This window comes from Peromyscus californicus, unplaced genomic scaffold (genome assembly GCF_007827085.1).
Source record: "Peromyscus californicus insignis strain IS unplaced genomic scaffold, ASM782708v3 Scaffold_18__1_contigs__length_77618521, whole genome shotgun sequence".
Lineage (NCBI taxonomy): Eukaryota > Metazoa > Chordata > Mammalia > Rodentia > Cricetidae > Peromyscus > Peromyscus californicus.
This window is the reverse complement of record NW_026294480.1, coordinates 28,698,110-28,717,759: the sequence shown is the minus strand read 5'-3', so window position 1 is coordinate 28,717,759 and position 19,650 is coordinate 28,698,110. Positions and strand designations below refer to the sequence as shown.

The 19,650-nt window shown below is 42.2% G+C and overlaps 1 protein-coding gene across 3 annotated transcripts in view; it reads left to right on the top strand.

Annotated features, from left to right (window-relative positions):
- The first annotated feature begins 1,138 nt into the window (after positions 1 to 1,138).
- The window catches only part of Capsl (calcyphosine like), a 32,991-nt gene continuing 14,479 nt past the window's right edge, over positions 1,139 to 19,650 (top strand). For all 3 annotated transcript variants that reach the window (XR_008219448.1, XM_052743152.1, XM_052743151.1), the window contains exons 1-2: positions 1,139 to 1,279; positions 17,092 to 17,228. Coding sequence is in view for 2 of the 3 variants with exons in the window: in XM_052743152.1 (XP_052599112.1) it covers positions 17,092 to 17,228 (137 nt within the window). In the remaining variant the exon portion in view is untranslated. The remainder of the gene's footprint in view (positions 1,280 to 17,091; positions 17,229 to 19,650) is intronic.

The window sequence follows — 19,650 nt, the reverse complement described above, 5'->3', positions numbered from 1 at the left end:
CAACAACAGTTGAGAAAGTTTTATTTGGTCTGTAGGTTCTCACATTAAAGACAAATATAATTGCAAATGTCCTTGTAATTCACTCTTTGTGTGAGGATGCTCAAATGACCCTGGGGTGGAAGTGGGGAACTTCCTGAATCCCTGCTGTGTCTATGCTTTCTCTTAACTTGTTAAGTACCATGTTCTATTGGAAGGACCCCCTGAAACAGTGTCTGACCCAGAAAGAGATAAAGAATGCAGTTTTTAAGCAGATGGCTCTTTACTTGCCCCTCATATCATTCCGTCAGAAATCACCTCAACTAATGATGATTTTTTTAAGATAAGTCTTCTCATTTGATGTCTATGCCACATCTTAGAATCATGCTGTTTATTTTAATGATCTTAAAAATCAAGACCATCCTGTGCTGGAAATGCACAGGTAAAATATGTAACAGAAAGTGGAATGGAGGTCTTTCTAGGAAGTTCTGGTCCTAGTTCTTTGTTTGATTCCAGGATGGAGGGAGCCTGCGGGTGGGAATATGGAGGGAGGCCGGATGTCATAGATACTCAGTGCAAGGAATGTGGCTTAGAGATATGCGTCCACAGCAAACAACTAACTATCCTGCTTTTGCTCTGGCAAAGGTATTGCTAAGAACAAGTGCGGAGTGCATGCAGAAGAAAGAATTAAAATAAAGAAGCCAACAAAACGAAACAAAACAAAACCGTGGAAAGGTATCTTCTCAGGATGTGAAAGTAAAACAACAACAACAACAACAACAAAAAAAACCAAGAGGGCATTCACTATAATTACCTCTGCTAGCTCCTAAAGGTTGTGCTTTCATGTTCAGGGCATCTGCCTTGTAGAGTCAGAAGGGAGCCGCTTGAAACAAGTTAGACAATTTACCAAACATTTCCTTTTTAAACGTGGGAGATCAGTTTTGATGCTGTGTTAGAAACCGAACAGTTGCCAGCGGAACTTCCGCCTGTCATTTCTTCCAGAACAAACAGCTTGGGCTTTCACCGTCACTGGGATTTCCTAGGTAACAGGAGTGTAAACTTGAGAAAAGGCAGGACCTGCATAAGAGTGACAGCGAGCTCAGCCAATCAGACCGTGAGTCTGCTGCAGCTTTTCCAGGCCATCCAATTAGCACTGAAAGCTTTGAAGGGCAGGGACACCTTAGGAAGACAGGTAAGAGGGAGGAGACACAGGGCCGTAGGAGGATACTAGAGTTCCCAGGTGCAGAAGTCTGTGTCCATAGTTTCAGCGTGAAGCAACCTGTGGCTACAGATTAGATTCCAGGTAACTTAATGTTCTTATTTATTCTATTAACTCCGCCACTTCTGCTTCATTTTTAACTATGAGGATCTATTATCTAAAAAGAAAAGTTAAACCTTGATGAAAAATGATGTCCTGAAGAAGCCATCCCTGGGCTGTCAGAGCACAGAGCCCCAGGGGGTGGTCTCTTGGGAGAGATGTTTAGACAAAAATCAATTTCGTTAAGCAAAGGCGAAGGAGCTAACCCTTTCTGAGTGGCGTCTGTGTGCTGGGTTCTTGGATGGGAAGTGTTTTGATGATTTGCTGTAACAATCCTGATGGCCCTTGATAAAATTGAGCCTCGGAGAGTTCTGTTTCCTGGTCACAAAGCAATCAATAGATACAATTCATTCCTATTTCTTTTGTGAGGTAAGTTTGTAAGGATTATGCCATACCCTGTGGACTGATGACTGATTCAGAATTAAAATTAGGGTTTTTAATTTAATTTTTTTTGTTGGAGAATTTTATACACAGAGTACTATGTTAACAAACATCCCTCCCTCCCTCTCTTCTCACCCCTCCTCCTTTGCTCTGCCAACTCCTTCCCAAATTCATGACTTCTTCTTTAATATCATTGTTGCATGTAAACATCTCTCTCTCTCTCTCTCTCTCTCTCTCTCTCTCTCTCTCTCTCTCTCTCTCTCTCTCTCTCTCTCTCTCTCACACACACACACACACACACACACACACACTCTCACACTCACTCACTCACTAAATAAATCCATTAAGTGATGCCAGTAGGCACTTGTGTTTGGGGTTGACCACTTTGAATGGATAACCTACCAGGAGACTTTTCTCTGGGGGAAAAAAAAAAAAAAGGATTTCTCCTTTTTCATCAGCTGTTGATGGACCGTAGCTGCTTTTCTTGTGATTTTTTTATTTAAATATATTTTGAAGATTATAGCAGGATTATATCATTCCCATTTTCCTTTCACTCCTCCAACCCCTGCTTCCAAGCACCCCTTTGCTCTCTTTAGAATTGGTGATGTGTTTTTAATGCAACAACAGATACCTGTTTTGTATATGAACACAGCAATATTTTGGTGGCTCTGAGTATACTATCTTATGTGCAGTATTATACAGAAGAGACTGCATGATTGCAATACTTTGGAATGTATAACAGAATTTTAAGCATTTAATGAAGCTTTGAAGGGATTAAAAGTAGAGGTACACTTTATGACTCTGATCTAGACCTGCAACTGAGATATCTTTCTCCTTAAGTTCTAGTAAGACAGAGCCAGTTGGGTAATGGTTTCTGTGGTATCAGTGGACAAGGCAGTGGGCACATTTGTGACAGGAAGGCATAGGTGCTTACCTTCAGCTGAAAATTAAAGGGATTAGTGTGATCTCTATGGGGATGAAGCAATTGACATCTTCTGGCACTACTATTTATGCTGTGAGCAAGTGTCAAAGACACATGAAGTCAATGATGAAGAGAAAGAATTTGTAGTTGATTATTTTGTTGAGCTTTGTCATTCTGACTGGGGTAAGATGAAATCTTGAAGTTGTTTTGATTTGTATTTCCCTAGTTGTTAGAGATGATGAACGTTTTTTAAGGTATTTTCTAGCCATACTTTTTTTTTATTCTTTGGAGATCTTGACATTCAGATCCCAGGTCTAGTTTTTTTCTCTTTCATTTTTTTATTAAGAAATTTTCTACTCACTCTACATACTATCAACAGATCTCCCTCCTCCCTCCACCCACCCTCCAGTCCTCTTTCCCAAGCCACCCCGCATCCCCACATCCCCCAAATCGAGGTCTCCCATGGGGAGTCAGCAGAGCCTGGCACACTGAGCCTAGGCAGGCTCAAGCCCCTTCTCACTGCACCAAGGCTGTGCAAGGTGTCACACCACAGGCACTGGGTTCCAGAAGCCTGCCCACAGACCAGGGACAGATCCTGATCCCCCTGCCAGGCCTAGTTTTTGAATGGGTCATGTTTTTTGTTTTATTTGGCTCTTTGGGTTTTTTTAAGTTATTTTTTTAAATATATATTCTTCACATTAGTCAATTGTCAGATGAATAGCCAGCAAATATTCTTTCCCATTTTGTAGTCTTCCTATTTACCTGGTTGTTTCTTTAACTATGTAGATGATTTTTAGTTTTATGAAGTCCCAGTTATCAGTTGTTGGACTTATTTTTGATCAAATGGAATCCTATTCAGGAAGTCCTTTCCTACATCTATATCCTGTAGGGTACTGCCATGTTTTTTTCTAGCACTTTCAGTGTTTCAGGTTTCATGCTTAGGTCTTTGATCCTTTTGGAGAGTTTTTGTGCTAGATGATAGGTATGGCTCTAACTTCATTCTTCTGCATGTGGACATTCAATTTCCCCAGCACCATTTGTTGAAGATACACCCTTCCCCCCAAAATTAAGTTTTTAGTATCTTTGTCAAATATTAAATGACTGTAATTACATGTACTTGTGTTTGGTTTGGTTCTTTGCTTTTGTCCAGTTGGTCTATGTCTTAGTTAACATTTCTATTGTGATGAAACACCACACCCAAAAGCAAGTTGGGGAGAAGAGGGTTTCTTTGGCTTGCACTTCCACATCATAGTCTGGACAGGAACTCAACAAGGGCAGGGACCTGGATGCAGGGGTTGATGTAAAGACCTTTGTAGGTGATACGATTTCTTGGGCAGGTGGTCATGGGCTGAATAAAAAAAAGCTAGCTAAGCATACACCTGAGTGACTCAGCCAGCAAGCAGCATCTGATACCAAGGTTGTTGTTCTTCCTTGTGAGTGAGGTCCCTGGTTAGAGCTCTGTGGAATACCAAGGAGAAAGGCCTTTAAGTTCCTGTTTGATACCTGGTCTTGGCTTCCATCAATGGTGGCCTGCAGTCTGTAAGCTTCAACAAGTCCTTTTCTTTCCTCAGCAGTCCTTGGACTGTGTTTTGTCACAGATGAAGATGAGTAGTTGCTGAGAGGCTGCTCCGTGCATAGAGTTTTGCTCTGAGAGGAGAATCTGCAAAGTTGGCCTGTGTCTACACAGGATGTGCAGGACTGGCCTCTCCCAGAGACTCTGGGCTGATGGCAAGGTGTTTGAAAGGAGTAGGGGTGTTGATGAAAGTTTGATCATTTCTTTCATCCCTGTAATCTGTTTTTTTTTTTAAATAAAGCTTCTCCATATTTAATTTTCTTATAAAAGTTTGTTCTTGATTCTGATCTGACAAACGTTTGTGCCCATGTGTGCTGTGGGATGTTCTGTATGGCAAATGTGTTGCTGATTAGTCAATAAATAAAACACTGATTGGCCATTGGCTAGGCAGGAAGTGTAGGCGGGACAAGGAGGAGAATAAAGCTGGGAAGTGGAAAGCTGAGTCAGAGAGACACTGCCAGCCACCACGATGAGAAACAGCATGTGAAGATGCCGGTAAGCCACGAACCACGTGGCAAGGTATAGATTTATAGAAATGGGTTAATTTAAGCTGTAAGAACAGTTAGCAAGAAGCCTGCCACGGCCATACAGTTTGTAACCAATATAAGTCTCTGTGTTTACTTGGTCGGGTCTGAGCAGCTGTGGGACTGGCAGGTGAGAGAGATTTGTCCTGACTGTGGGCCAGGCAGGAAAACTCTAACTACACATGTGTCTACATACAAATTAGAGAATTCAGAGAGGCAGTTTTCTGTGTTGTAGAGACAAGCTGGTACTTGACAGAAGGGAGCACTACAGGATGCTTGCTGACCGTGGGAAAGTCCACAGGCTGTGCTCTCCTGGTCCTCCCATGAAATTTACTCTATTCCTGATAGCCTTGGGAACAGATTCTCCCATGTGTCTCAGGCACCCAACATCTTGTTTTCCCTCTAGTATGAGAATAGTTGTTCCTCATCTTTTCTATTTTTGCACAATCTAAAGGCAAATGGAACAAAACTTTTCTAAGTATTGCAATTTAGAAGGTGTGCTCTGAGAGCATGAAGGTTTTCTGTCGGGGAGGAGATGACAATGTCCCATTACCTTGGGAAATGTCTCCTCTGCAGCAACAACTTGAGCTGTCAGGAGGGAGGCCATGCCCCAGCAGGAAGCTATAGTGTTACCTGATTTGCTAGGCATGCTTTGTTCAATTTTTTTTTTGTCCTAGATTTTGTTCTGTGGTGACTACAAAGGCTTTTTGTTGAAAAAAGAATATTTTCTAAAATGTGACTAATTTATACATGACTGTAGTTAAAATCTTGATCTCCTCTTAAACCCTTGTACTTTTATTTTCTTATTTTGTAAAACAAGGATAAACCATGGGATTAAAAATGAGTTTCCTCTAATGTAAATGTAAATTGAAAACTCTAAGAGTTATTATCAGGATCTACTTTATACCAAGTTAGAGAGAGAGAGAGAGAGAGAGAGAGAGAGAGATGAAGCACAATCTTAATTAGTCTTAACAACAACAATAACAACAACAACAAAAACCCTGGATTCAGATATTAGCTTCAGATCAGATATTCAGATATTAGCTTCAGATCAGATATTCAGATTTTAGCTTCAGATCAGATATTCAGATATTAGCTTCAGATCAGAGAAGCAAAGGAGCAGTCACTAGAGAGTTCTTACCTCTGTAAATCTCATGCTGAATGGGAGGACAGCCTGTCTCTAAAAATGCTCAGACTGAATGGACTCCGAAATCCTGTCTCCACCCACTTTATATTCTTGTCTCCACCTCCCTAGTGCTGGGATTAAAGGTGTGAGCCTCCTATGTGCTGGGATCAAAGGTATGAGATCCTAAGTACTGAGATCAAAGGTGTGATCCACCACTGCCTGACTCTGTTTCTGTTTTAGACTGGTTCAATCTCGTATAGCCCAGGGTGTCCTTGAACTTCTGATCTTCCTGCTTCCTACTCCCAAGTGCTGGGATTAAAAGTGTGTGCCACCACTGCCTGGCCTCTATGGTTAATAAGTGGCCAGCTCTGCCTTCTGATCTCTAGGCAAGCTTTATTTTTCAGAACACAAACAAAAATCATACAACAGAGAAATCTTTTCTTCTTCTTACATTAGTTTATTTCATTCAGGGGACATGTCAAGTGTCATGGCATGCTTGTGGAAGACAGAGGGACAGTTGCTAGAATTGTTTTTTTCCTTCCAATATGTGACTTCCAGATTAAACTCAGGTTGCCAGACTTGGGGATGAGCATCATTACCTGGGAAGCCACCTAACTGATCTCACATAAAAACAAAACAAACCAAAAGAACAACTCTTTGTGAATTATTTCTAAACGTAGTTCACTCTACAGCTTGTGACCTTGACATAGTGTATGTACTAAATATTATCTCCTATTGCTCTTATTTTTATATTTTGCAATCTTTCCCCATAAAGCCAGCAATAAACATTCTAGTCTTTGCGCAGTAAATTCTTTGCTGCAACTCTTCATCTTTGTGGTTGCAGCATGACGGTAGACATAGGCCTTTTATAAACACATGTGCACACTGCTTTTAAATAAGTCTTTATTTAGGGGAGAAGGTAGAGGGCCAGATTTGGTGTATGGGCTATGTTTTGATGTCCTTGGGTGAATAACATTTTTGGTTAGTTTTTGTGAACATAGGGTATCTGAGGTAGCTCAGAGATTCACCATGATCATGAATAAATTTAACAAATATGAGGTTTTATCAAATACTGGCCAGGACTATGGATATTGGCCAGGTCCATACCCTGAGACTCAAGACTCAAGAGTATGGCTCTTATATATTGTTAGTACAGGGTTTATAAAGGAAAGAAACGCAAAGTTACAAAGTCAGAGCATTTTCCGGTCAAATTAGCTCACATCCTGTGGTGCCTAATTTTTATAACAAACTTCCTGCAGATGCTCCAGTTATCTCCAGCAAGCAAGCAGTTTTTACCAAAGCAAAAGCGGTGGTTATTTCCTAGGACCCCATTGTCTTACAAGAACAGAAGAGGCAGTAAAATTCATAACAATCAGCAGTTTCTTAAGATTATTGGCTCGGCTATTTCGGGGAAGTCATCTCAATTAGTAAGTTCTTGGACGGAGTACATTTCACAAGCTAGCAGCTGAGAAGCTAAAGCAATTTTCTTATGGATTCTTTAAGGACAATAGTGTTCAAATTTTGCACATGTTATTCACTCTCACAAGCTCAACACTGGGACGTGGGACAGTATACGGTTTGAAGAAACAGTGGTTAGAAAGTGTAAAGTCATTGCTAAATTCTGAATTAAGTCTTCTAAGGGTGGATGATGTGGGTGCTCGATGTGCCAGTGGAAACCTTAGACTGTAGAACAGTGAATCTTGACCATCCTACTTGTGAGACTCTTTAACACAACAGTTCCTCGTGTTGTGGTGACCCCCAACCATGAAATTATTTCCTTGCTACTTCATAACTGTAATTTTGCTGCTGTTATGAACTGTATGTGAATATCTGATCTGCAAGGCCTGTGGGGGTGTGTCCCACATGCTGAGAACACTGCTGTAGACAGTGTTGAGGGATGAGCTGCTCTAGAGCACCACATTCTAGCTTTCTGAAATCACTGCTTCTTCTGCCTGCTGTGACAGAAACTTAGCTTGCCAGTTCCATCTCGCGGCTCCTTTTTATGAACAGAACCTTGGCGTGGGGACAAAACACTCAGTCAAAAATCAGGATCTCCAGTCTCTTTTGCAGGAGTGATCATAAGATTCCTATAGTGGACACTGAGGGAACTTTCAGGAAAGCATTTACAAGGGGGTTGGCTTACATGGCCAGTGTCTCTTGACCTTTTCTGCTGCTTGGAGTGTTGATGTATTGGCTGGTGTTGCTTTCGTTATTATGGACTATTGGAAAACTTTGAATATTAAAAGTTAGTCTTGGAGGGTGGATAGACACTGGCGTCTTGGGACTAAGGTGACTGTTTGGACTGCCTCCAGACTTTTAAACCTTGAAGGAGATCAAAGTCTTATTCTCTGCTATGAGTAATGGTTCTGCCAGCAATCCATACCAGATACGCCAGCCTCCATCCATGTTGCACTATGACATTAGATTTCTATCTGCTGATTCATCTCTGTTTTCTGTCAATTAAGGATACAAAAAACTTATTGGATGTATGATCCTCCATATAATAAATCTTATATAAACAAATGATTCCCAGAGCAACACCCTAAATAATTACACAAGTGACTTAATGATTTAGGTGAATAATGGTTACAAAGACACAAATGCCAATAGGGCTTGCGACACTTCTGCATCTGAACGAGGTAAGGACTAGCTATGTCCTTGAAGTGGAATCAAAACCACTGCCTGAGACCAAGTCTTCTCGGCTCTGGAAAAATGTTACTCCCTTGTTCACTTTAGCCTAGTATTGAAACCAGGGAGTTTGGAAACATATATTTTATTTTTTTCTTCTGGGCTTTGTTAATCTATTTACTGTCTTGCGTATAAAGTTCTCTATCTATGCTCACCTTGGGTAGCAGTTCCATATCTTCTTGCTTTGTTTCTTTAAGAGTTTTCATCTGGCAGGCTGATTAGATTCAGAATAGACTGCAAGTTATGTTCTGATCAAATCACCAGAGACACAGTCCAGTCCAGGAGGAGAGTCCGATGGAGGAGGTACAGCAATGAGAGTGCCCCCCTTATACCTCCTGAACATCACCTGGCAGTCCCTAAGGAGCTCAGTGTGACAAGATCTCAAGGTAACCTCTGTGTTTGGCTAAGTCTGGATTTTCACTGCATGTGTAAGTCACAGGAGCCCTTGAGTGGCACACTGAGCAGATTTCTTTCTTTCTTTCAAGTCAGAAGTCCCAAAGAGGCTGATATCTAACAAGTAAATTTATTGAGAGAAGTTTATAATGGACCCTCTCCATCATCCACTGCCACCTAATTCTTACAGATAGAAGTTTATCTTCATAGTCTGTATAGTTGCTTCACTCAGATCAAGGTCAATATCTAGAATCAGTTCAAATAAGGTTACTGCAGGAATAAATATTTGCCAGTTATGTCAAAGAAGAATCCTTTAGGTGCAAATATCAGAAGATCTGACCATCAGTGGGATAAACAAACAATACAATTCACATGGCAGTTTTGTTGAGTCAGGAAGTTGTTGACTTCAGTTAGAAGCTCTATTATGTTAGTGTTCTAAGATGTTTGAGCTTTATAGCTATAAGTCCCTTGTCCTTTCCCTCAGGAATATGTAAAGGCTGCCATAGTCAGACATCATTTTCTAACTCAAGACAGAGGTAAAGCAAAACAGATAGAAGATATATTCCAGAGTCTTCCACATTCTTATTTGGGTCTCAATGGCTAGAACTTGTTCTGAAGGCCACCAATTGGAAGTACAATATATGAGAGAAAAGGATTGGCATGACTTTTAATCAGTTCCCAGTTTCTCCAAAATCAACTGTAGTTCAAACTGAAGAGTTAAAACCTTCCCTGAGAATGTAAAGGTCAAATATTGGGCACTTCTTCATGCACTGCTACTGTGTAGCACAGAATAGATATTTAATAAGCATATTGAATGCATGATGAAGACCAGCAAGAGACAAATTAGGTGCCATGACACAGCATTTAAGGAGATATTCATTATCAGAGTTGAACAAATAAATGTAGGATCAACATTCTGTGATCTTGAAATTGAATGTTTTACACTTTGTCCTCCAGGCTCTATGGGCTCCTTAAACACTGTTCCCTGTCCTTGAATTAGGAGTCCTAAGACTAGTTGAATGAATAAAAAAAATCAAGAAAATGAAGTTATGAAGTAAGTATTTTATAATGATGATTGCGCCGGCTAATTTTGTGTCAAGCTAACACAAGTTAGAGTCCTTTTAGACAAGAAACTTCAGTTGAGAAAATGCACTCACTTGATTGGCCTGTGAGAAAGCCTTTGGTGCACTTTCTTGATTAATAGTTGATGTAGGAGGGACTAGATTACTGTGGGTGGTACCTTGGGCTGGTGTTCCTAGGTACTATAATGAAGTAGGTTGAGCAAGCCATGAGAAGCAAGCCAGTAAATAGCACACATCCTTGGCCTCTGTATCAGCACCTGCCTCCAGGTTCCTGCCTTTTGTGAGTTCTTGCCCTGACTTCTCTCAGTGATGGACTGTAAGATGAAAAAAAATCCTTTCTTCCTATTGCATTGACCATGGTATTTTCTCACAGCAGTACAATCCCTAACTAAAACAATGATACTTAGGAAATATGTCCCATCACAAACATGGGGATCAGTACTTAATTTCATTGTAGCATTAATAGAAAAAATAAAGAACAGACTTCTGAAGAACATAGAGCTCATAGCACCACATTGATAGGAAAGAGATGTTCTTACCAGTCACTAAACTGCAGCGTCTTGGTGGTGGACTTTATCCCCTACAACTCTAGGGAATAGATTTCTTTCTTTTTAAATTATTTTTGTTAAAGGGAGGAAGAGGGGTAAGGAAATGGGGGAGAGAGACCAGTAGCATATCTATAGAATAGGATTTAGATCACATTGAGCCTAGCCAGCCCAAAGAAGAGACGCCTCTTAGCTCTTGTCTCTGACGTCAGCTTGAGCTATTTGAGTGCAATGCTAAACTAAGACCCCATCAGAGTGACTGAACTTCGCTTCTGGAGCCAGAAAGCTCAACAAATTTTTACTGACAATAGTTGTGAGGGCAACATAGGTACGGCCACGCTCCTCCGGATGAGGTCTGAGGTAACAGAGGCAGGAGGGGCACTGGAGTGAAGGCAAGCATGCTCCCCTCCTCAGAATTGCTTCAAGCTCTCCCACTTTAACCGGCAGCCCCATGCTCTGTGGATTGCTTTTCTACTCTGTTCTTTTTGTACAGAACAATGTTTTAAAACTACAGGAATCATTACAGCAACACTATGTCTTTTTTTTTTTTTTTTTTTTTTTTTGGAAAAGTTTAATTCGATGGTGTGGACACTTAACAACTACAGAAATGTCTAAATTGGCACTTAAGGTAAAAAACAAAAGAAAAACCGAAACTATTGCTTGGTATAGCAGTGGGGGAAATAGGCTTGACAACATTAAAAGGACGGAACAACCTTTGGGAAAAATCAGTACAGCTTTGCTAGCACTTGCTGTTCTTAGGGGCTGGGCTCATGTGACTGCCACCCAGTAGGATGGTTGTCTTGCAGTACAGGTTTCCCTGTGACTCAGCATAACAAGCACTAGGGGGTAAAGGAAGACTGGCAGAAACCAAATGAGACCTAGCCAGTCACTGTGGTGCACATCCCTGCCAGCCAGCAGAGAAGGCATCTCCACCTTGGCACATATTCCCTGCCCATCCTTTGCTCGGCCTTCCATTGTATAAGTCTGTCCTCTCCCCTCTGCATCTTCCCAGACTGACTCCTTTCTTGTGGTTTTATTTGAGCAGGCCAAAGCTGCTCCAGTTCCCTTGACTGCTTATCAGGGAAACCAAGGGCGGGGTTTCATTTTTGAGGACGCGGTAAGACATTTCTTTGGACTTAATAATAACCTGGAGCTAGGAAGTGGTGGCACATGCCTTTAATCTCAGCACTCGGGAGGCATAGGAAAGCAGATCTCTGTGATCTAGCCTGGGCTAGACAGTGAATTCCAGGACAGGCTCCAAAGCTACACAGAGAAACTCTGTCTCAAAAAACCAAAAAAAAAAAAAAAAAAAAGAAAAAAATAATAATAACCTGGATGTGGAAAATATTGGTGTTTTAGGATGTGTGGGTCAATATACTAGAGATCTCTGGTGATTGGGACTACTTTTGTGTTTACAGGCTGACTATGTAGTGGGGGAAAGAGGGAGGGAGAGAGGAAGAGAGGAATAGAGAGAGGGAGGAAGGGTACAAGGAAGGGAGGGAGGGAAGGAAGGAGGGAAGAGTAATTCAATTTTCTGCCACAAGGTAGCACCAAACACAACCAATGAAGTGCAGAAGCAGAAATGTAGGTCGGGGCCTGAGTGAATCACTTTTCCTAAGGGCCAGCCTAAACAGAATCTCTAAGAAATGCTCTCAGAAGCAGATCTCTGTGCATTTCCACGTCCCATCTGACACGAATGTTGGAAATCTGGGCTGAGAACTCTGACGGTGGCAGTCAGCTGTACAAGAGAGCAGTGGAATGAGACAGCCTGCACAGGCCCAGTGCCATGAGTCTCCTTTGAGAGGGGGCTGCTCCACTCATCCTCTGCCCAAGATCTCCAAGTCCCCACCTTTTGCTGCTCTGTGAATGTCCCTTCGCCTGCCATTGTGGGTGTGGGTGGGTGAGGGTGAGGAAAGCAGAGGCAACCAACAGCTCTGGATAGAGCCCTGGTCCTCCTTTCCCCTCAAACCTGAAGCTCAGTCACTTGGCATTTTAGATGGATCTGTCACTGTCCACAGGGTCCAGGCATCACATTGGACACAACAGGCTCATCCTGGCTGCGTGTCCCGTCTTCTGTGACTTCTCCACGCTGTACCCTCAGTGTTCTCTTACATCACTTTTCCTTCCTTTTTATAGCCACCATCCTCTGCCTTCATCCCACACTTTGTGATGTCACTTACCTGTCTGGTTTTATCCTTCTTCATATTTCCCCTTCTAATACTCCCTTCCAATCTCCACCAGTCTTCCATGGTTCAGGAGTTAGGGCTTCATGCAGCACTTCCAGAAGACTCAAGTTCAAATCTGAACATCATGTCAGGCAGCTCACAGCTGCCTGTAACCAGCTTCAGGGTATCCATCTCTCTCTTCTGTCATCCTTGTGTACCCTCACATATGTGACATACATGTACACAGACACACTCATGCAAATGTAATAAAAATAAAAAACATAAACATAAAAATGGTGTGTTTCTCTACTTTGGCTATTTACTTTTTTGCTTTGGCCAAAGCATGTGGTATATCAGTCATCTAAAATATGTAGTGTTCTTACTTGTTGCACATTCACAGTCCTAGCATATATATATATATGTGTGTGTGTGTGTGTATTATATATATATATATATATATATATATATATATATATATGTCTTCTATTATGAGTAAAATGTAGGTATCATTTCCTCTCTGGTGTCTCAGAAAGTCCCACATGCCGAAGCTGTGATACCTGTGCTCTTCCTGTTGGGTTGAACTGTAGCTCAGTATCAGGACTAGAGGGAGATTCCAGGCTTTGAAGGCTGTCTGTGTGCCCCCTCTTCCCCCAAACCTAGCAAACTGGGCAGAGGTTTGTTGAATGAATGGACTGAACTGTGCCTCTGACAAGGGAACTGTACATATGATGAGCCAACACCTGGTGGTGCTGTGGTCCCATGCATTGGGAAGGAGTGCCTTCTAAACTGAGTTAAACCTGACAGTTTATAATGTTGTGGCCAAAGAGTCAGACACACTTTAACCGGGGTTGTGATGTCAGTGAAATCATGACATCATGTTTGGAGTCTGCAGCGGGATGTGTTATTCAAACCTCAGAGCTCTGAGTATGTCTTGCCCTTTATTTATTGGAAACATTACTCTCCCCTGCCTTCCTCTCAAACTCCACATCTTTCAAACTTTATTTTTCCTGTTCTGCTTTAATATGAGGCTTCAGAATTCAGTTTAAGATTCTATGCCATTCAAGATCTTGGTTCTCCAAGTTACCCCTCCCACTCCTAGCTTTGAAGAGGTCATGGTTAATATTGGCTGTTTGTTGATGGATCAAGTGACTAAATGATGAAAAATGATGGTTAATGTGAACATTTCCTGTATCACGCTTGGCTGTAATTCCCCCCCCCCCCGAATTTATCAAGTTATATCTGCAAGTGTTACAGCTCTGGAGAGAAAGATATCCTGACTTCTTGAGAAGTCAGGCTATCCCTATAGCTGTGAAGGGAGGTATCCTGGATACCTGCAGCTGTGAGGGAAAAGGTATCCTGACTTTTTGGAAACTCAGGCTATCCCTACAGCTGTGAAGGGAGGTATCCTGGATAGCTATAGCTGTGAGGAGAAGGGTATCCTGACTTGTTGGGAAGTCAGGCTGTACCTGAAACTGGGGTGTGGTGGAGGTGGTCTCCCTGCAGCATGTAGCAATCCTGCTTCTCTCTGACAGAGCACCTTACAGCTGAGCTCTGCTCTGCCCTACCCTCCAAGGTAGCTTCCCAGTAGAGATAGATATCTTTCTTCTGCTCTGCTCCCCTAAAGGAATTTCCCAGCAGAGGCATTCCTTTCTTCTTAACTCTGGCCCAAGGTGTTACTTCTTCTGCTTCACTCAGCTAAAGGGGAAACCTCTGCAGAAGTATAACAACCTGCTGGTCAGCTCCTGGGAAAAGTTGTTACTTCTGCTCTGGCTCCCTCCCCCTTAAGGGAGCTTCCCAGCAGAAGTATCCATTTCTTCTTCTGCTCTTCTCTGCTCCCAAGGGAGATTCCCAGCAGAGACTCTGCTCCTCACTGAGGAAAGATCTTCACCCAATATCTTTCTTTTAAGAAAGAGATTTATTAGGGAAGGAGGAATCCAGGACAGTGGCTGCCTCTGTGGGGGTAGAAAATGACAGCTGACAACTGGCCAGGCAGAGGGGCTTATATAGGGCTTTTGAGCGTTGGAGGTTTTTTTTCCAGGGAGAAGATTTTCTGCACAGGGATTGGTTGGTTTTCATGATCAGGGATTGTTTGGTTTAGTAGGTCAGGGGCAGAGCTGGCTCTGGTTTCAGGGCTAAAGTGTTTCTTTCACTGGCTTGGGTTTCAGGGCCAGAGTGGGTTTCTTCAGCCTGTCCTTTTACCCTACAATATCCAGAAATAGCAGCCTACATCACCCTTAGTAGAATCGACTTCAGAAGGCAGAAGTGGTTGCAGTCTAGATTCCCAGTGTCTGGTCTTCCCAAAGTCTGTTTTGATTTTGCATAAGGAAGTGCCAGCAAATTACACTTTGACTTCCTTACATATTGTTACATATCGTAGAGGAGAAATAATCTGCTGGGACTCAAGAACCCAGTGTCTGTTGTTTGTCGGAACTTACAGGAAAGTCATTTTACTAGTCCATTCTTAGTTTCCTGCTGTGGTTTTAATGTATGCTCCCGAATTCATGTGTTAGAAACTTAATTCCAAAGTTTATATGTCAAGGACACTTTCCAGTGGGAGGTTTGTGATATAATCAAAGTTAAAAGAAGTCCACAGGGTGGGGCCTCCAGGATGGCTACAGTGTGGCTTCACAAAAAGAGAAGGGGGCCTGGGGCTGACATGCTTATTCTGCTATGGCATGTAATGCCCTCCCTGATGGTTACAGTATGGCTTTACCAAAAGAGAATGGGGCTTGCGGCTGATGTGCTTGTTCTGCTATGGCATGTGATGCCCTCCATGACGCAGTATGAAGCCCCTGGACAGGTGCTGAGCAGATCCTCGTGCCATGTGTTCTCGTCTCTCCTGTCTACTGTCTCCTCTACATCTCTATTGTCCCAGACAGTAGATAATGGAGGCTTTGGCTCAAACTCATATTTACCAGGGATGGGTTTGGAGAGGGAAAACCAAAGCCCAGATTTGTAGGCTTTTGGTCTTGGGCTCTTCCCACTGAAATAAGAGATCTGAGAACCCAGGTCTCGACTGCTCAGGTCACCTTCTCTTATACCTGAATATTTCTTACAGAAAAGAAGATCTAGGAGAGCAATATAGGTGTGTGTGTGTGTGTGTGTGTGTGTGTGTGTGTGTGTGTGAGAGAGAGAGAGAGAGAGAGAGAGAGAGAGAGAGAGAGAGAGAGAGAGACTGTTTTTTTTTCTTTCCTATAAACATTGTTCAGTATTGAGGGGCATTAACCTATTAAAGACAGTATATGAGTTACTGGTAAGCATTACTCACACTCATATTGAGAATCACAGTGAAGACAAAAGTAACAGAACTCAGCATTTAAACTCAAGAGTAGAACATTAAATGTAGGATCAAAGGGATATAGGGCATTATAAATATTACACACACACACACACACACACACACACACACACACACACACACACACACACGGAAGCTGACTGGCCAATAGCTAGACAGCATATGTTTAGGTGGGAGAACCAGGCTAAGGACACTGGGAAGAAAGGCAGAGTCAGAGTCAGAGTACTATATATATATATATACACTGTGTATGTGTGTGTGTGTGTGTGTGTAAGAGGAGTTTTTGTCAGGACTGCAGTCTCCAAAATAAACGCACAGAGACTTAATATTAAGTATAAATACTAAGCCAATAGCTCAGGCTTATTACTAGCTAACTCTTACAACTTAAATTAACCCGTTTATCTTAATCTACATTCTGCCACATGGCATTACTTCTCCTTCATCTTGCATCTCCTGTTCCCTCTCTCTGTCTGTCTGGCAACTCCTCTGACTCTGCTCTTCTTCCCAGTGTCTTTAGTCTGGTTCTCCCATCTAAACTTATCCTGTCCAGCTATTGGCCAGTCAGCTTCCTTATTAAACCAATCACAGCGACATACACTCACACAGTGTAAAGGAATGTTCAAATATATATCACACAATTGGTTCAAACAGTGAGTACTGAGAAATACACTATTAACTCCTACTAATGGTCCATGCCACATGGCTTCTATCACTGCCATATATACATACATTCTGATTTGTTCAAATTTAGCATCCTTAGCAGCTTGCTTTTGTACCTTTTCCTGGCCCCTTTTCTTTCACTATTAAGGATTTGTTTGAAGGGAGAAGGGCTTCAGAAATATCAAAGCATGTTGGGAAATGACTGTACTTACTTATTGTCCAGAGTGAAGAGAGCATGTGTTTTTGAAACTAGAAAAGTAAATTTTAAACATGCCAGGCACAAAATTGGCATAGTTAAGAATTGTAAATTCTAGGAATTTTGAGAATATTTCCTGGAGGCTGGATGAAAGAGAGATGTAAGTGTCCTTCTGTTGACTGCCCAGCCAGAGCTGTGCAGTGGGGTCTGAATTCCATTAACATGCTGTGGATTCTCCTTTCAGATGGCAGGGACAGCACGCCATGACCGTGAGATGGCAATCCAATCCAAGAAAAAGCTCTCCACAGCTACTGATCCTATTGAAAGACTGAGATTACAATGCCTGGCCAGGGGCTCCGCAGGCATCAAAGGACTTGGCAGGTAGGATGGTGTCTTAGTTACTTTTCTATTGCAGTGACAAAACACTATGACTAATGTAACTCATAAAAGAAAACATTTAATTTGGGGCTTATGGTTCCGGACAGAGTCCATGACCATCACGGCAGCAGGCAAACAGACATGGCATTAGAGTAGTAGCTAAGAGCTTACATCCTAATCCACAAACAGGAAGCAGGGAGATATAACTAGGAATGGTGTGAGCTTCTGAAACCTCAAAGCCCAGAGACACACGTCTTCTCCAGTAAGGCCACACCTCTTAATCTTTCCCAGTTCCACCAACTGGGAACTCAAAATTCAGGCATAGGAACCTATAGGAGTCATTCTCCTTCAAACTGCCACAGTTGGGGATACAGTGAAAGGAAATAGAAAGATCAGAATTGTCTAGGAGAGCATTACACTGACTTTATGATATTGGGCAAATCATTTTCTCTCAAGGCCTCAGTTTCTTATCTATGAAATTCATTGTTTGGGAGAGCTGATCTCTGAGTCCTCGTGACAATATCTGGTTCTTAGCCCCAAATCCATCAAAGCATGTGTCTGTTCCAAGGAAAGGGAGCTCCTGGGGCAATTGAGGTAAAGGAAAACATGCCTAGTAGTACAGACACTTGGAAGGACAAGGAGAGAGGCCCTCCCCAAAACTTGGGTAGAAGAAGGAAATGGAGCAATGATTAAAAAAATTTGGAAAAATAGGCATGGTGACATATGCCTGTTATCCCAGCACTTGGGAGATGGAGGCAAGAGGATCAGCAGTTCAAAATAATTTCTGGCTACATAATGAGTTGAGGCTAGGAGCCTTGGCTACATGAGATCTTGTCTAAAAGAGAATTTGGATTTTGCTCCCAGCCAAGCTATCATGTCTCGCTTGCCACTCTAACTGTCCATGTGATAACTCAGTGTTCATCCCCAGTAGTATTATATGGTTCAGGTGATTCTTCTTGTATTCCCTGATATTTGATAGTGCAAGTAGACTTGAGTACTGAAAATCCCAAGGAGACTGTGAGCCTACTAAGAACTGATCTTGTGTATTTTCACAAATTATATTGAATGTCTAAAGTAAGCCTGGCCTTGTACATATTTGGGTGGCCTCATGTGTGGACAAGCTTCTGCAGGTCCAATGGAGGACTGAGACTAAGAGTAAATGTCTTGTAAATGTGCCTTTCAGTGGTATGAGAAGATGTTTGATAAAGAAGTACAGGATGTCTGTTTAAGGAGAATCCGACCTCACACCCAGAGGCTTCACAAACTCTCAGCCACGTACTGGGCACCTAGGGAAGCTCCTCAAAGAACTCCCAAGAAACAAATCCACAAGGCATTTCCATGCCTTCTTAAACTAGGCGTGGCTCTGTTACAGGTTCAGATGTAGATATATGGACCTTGCTATTCATGCTCTCACAAGCTACTTCCTTTCAGTATTGTGTGGTTCCAACCTCTAAGTCCTCCATCTTAGGTTCACTTCCTTGTCTTCAGTGCAGGCCTCTGAGGAACCCTGACGTGTGTTCTGCTAATGATCATGCAATTGGATGCTTCCTGCTACCCACGCCATTCCCACCTTTTGTTACCACTCCACCTCCATCTAAACTAGCCCTTCCACTGTGAGCTGCTCTCATCTCACCCTGGGCTTCCTGTTTAACTGCCTTCTGTCTCCCTTATTGTTGGCCTTTGTCTTCCTTAGTCTGTCCTCAGTTTATGTAGAGGGAAGCCCTCTCTCTACCCCTGCCTTAGGATCTATTGAAAGGCAGGCACTTCACTTTCTTCTAAGTCCAGACCCCAGTAAATATACCCCCACAAACACAAACATTCTCACCAATCTTGCCTCTGAAAAACCACTCTTTAATGAGTAACTGCCATCTACCAAGCTGCAGAGCACTCATTCTGTGAAACATAATGCTCGTGGAACCATCTTTCCAGCCCGTCTTAAGTATTTATTTGGAAGTTCTACATCAAGATGATTCTTTTATCATTTTGGCACCTTTACTGTTTGACACCGAAGTCTGGAGAGTTTTAATAGTATATATTCTTCCTTAAACACTTCCTACTAGCCAAGAAATATAGATAGCTCCTATTTCCATGGCTGATATCCTGAATTCACCATTTGTCTTCTGCACAGCTGAGAGAGCTCATCTTTACTCTGTCCCCTTGTACACACTGGGCAAAAAAAAAAAAAAAATCCTTTCTTGAGCTCTGATTTATATCGTATATCAGAAAAGACACTCTAAGTTTATAACTAATTAGCAACTAGTGAAAATCTCAGGTAGTTGCTTTACTACCCAAAGGCAAGATGAATCAGTCCTTTCTGTAAATGGAGCTACCAACACTCATCATTTCTTGAGTTGGAAAATTGAGAATTATCTTCATCAGTCCACCACACTGATGATTTGATTTCTACAGCATTTTGAGGTCTTCT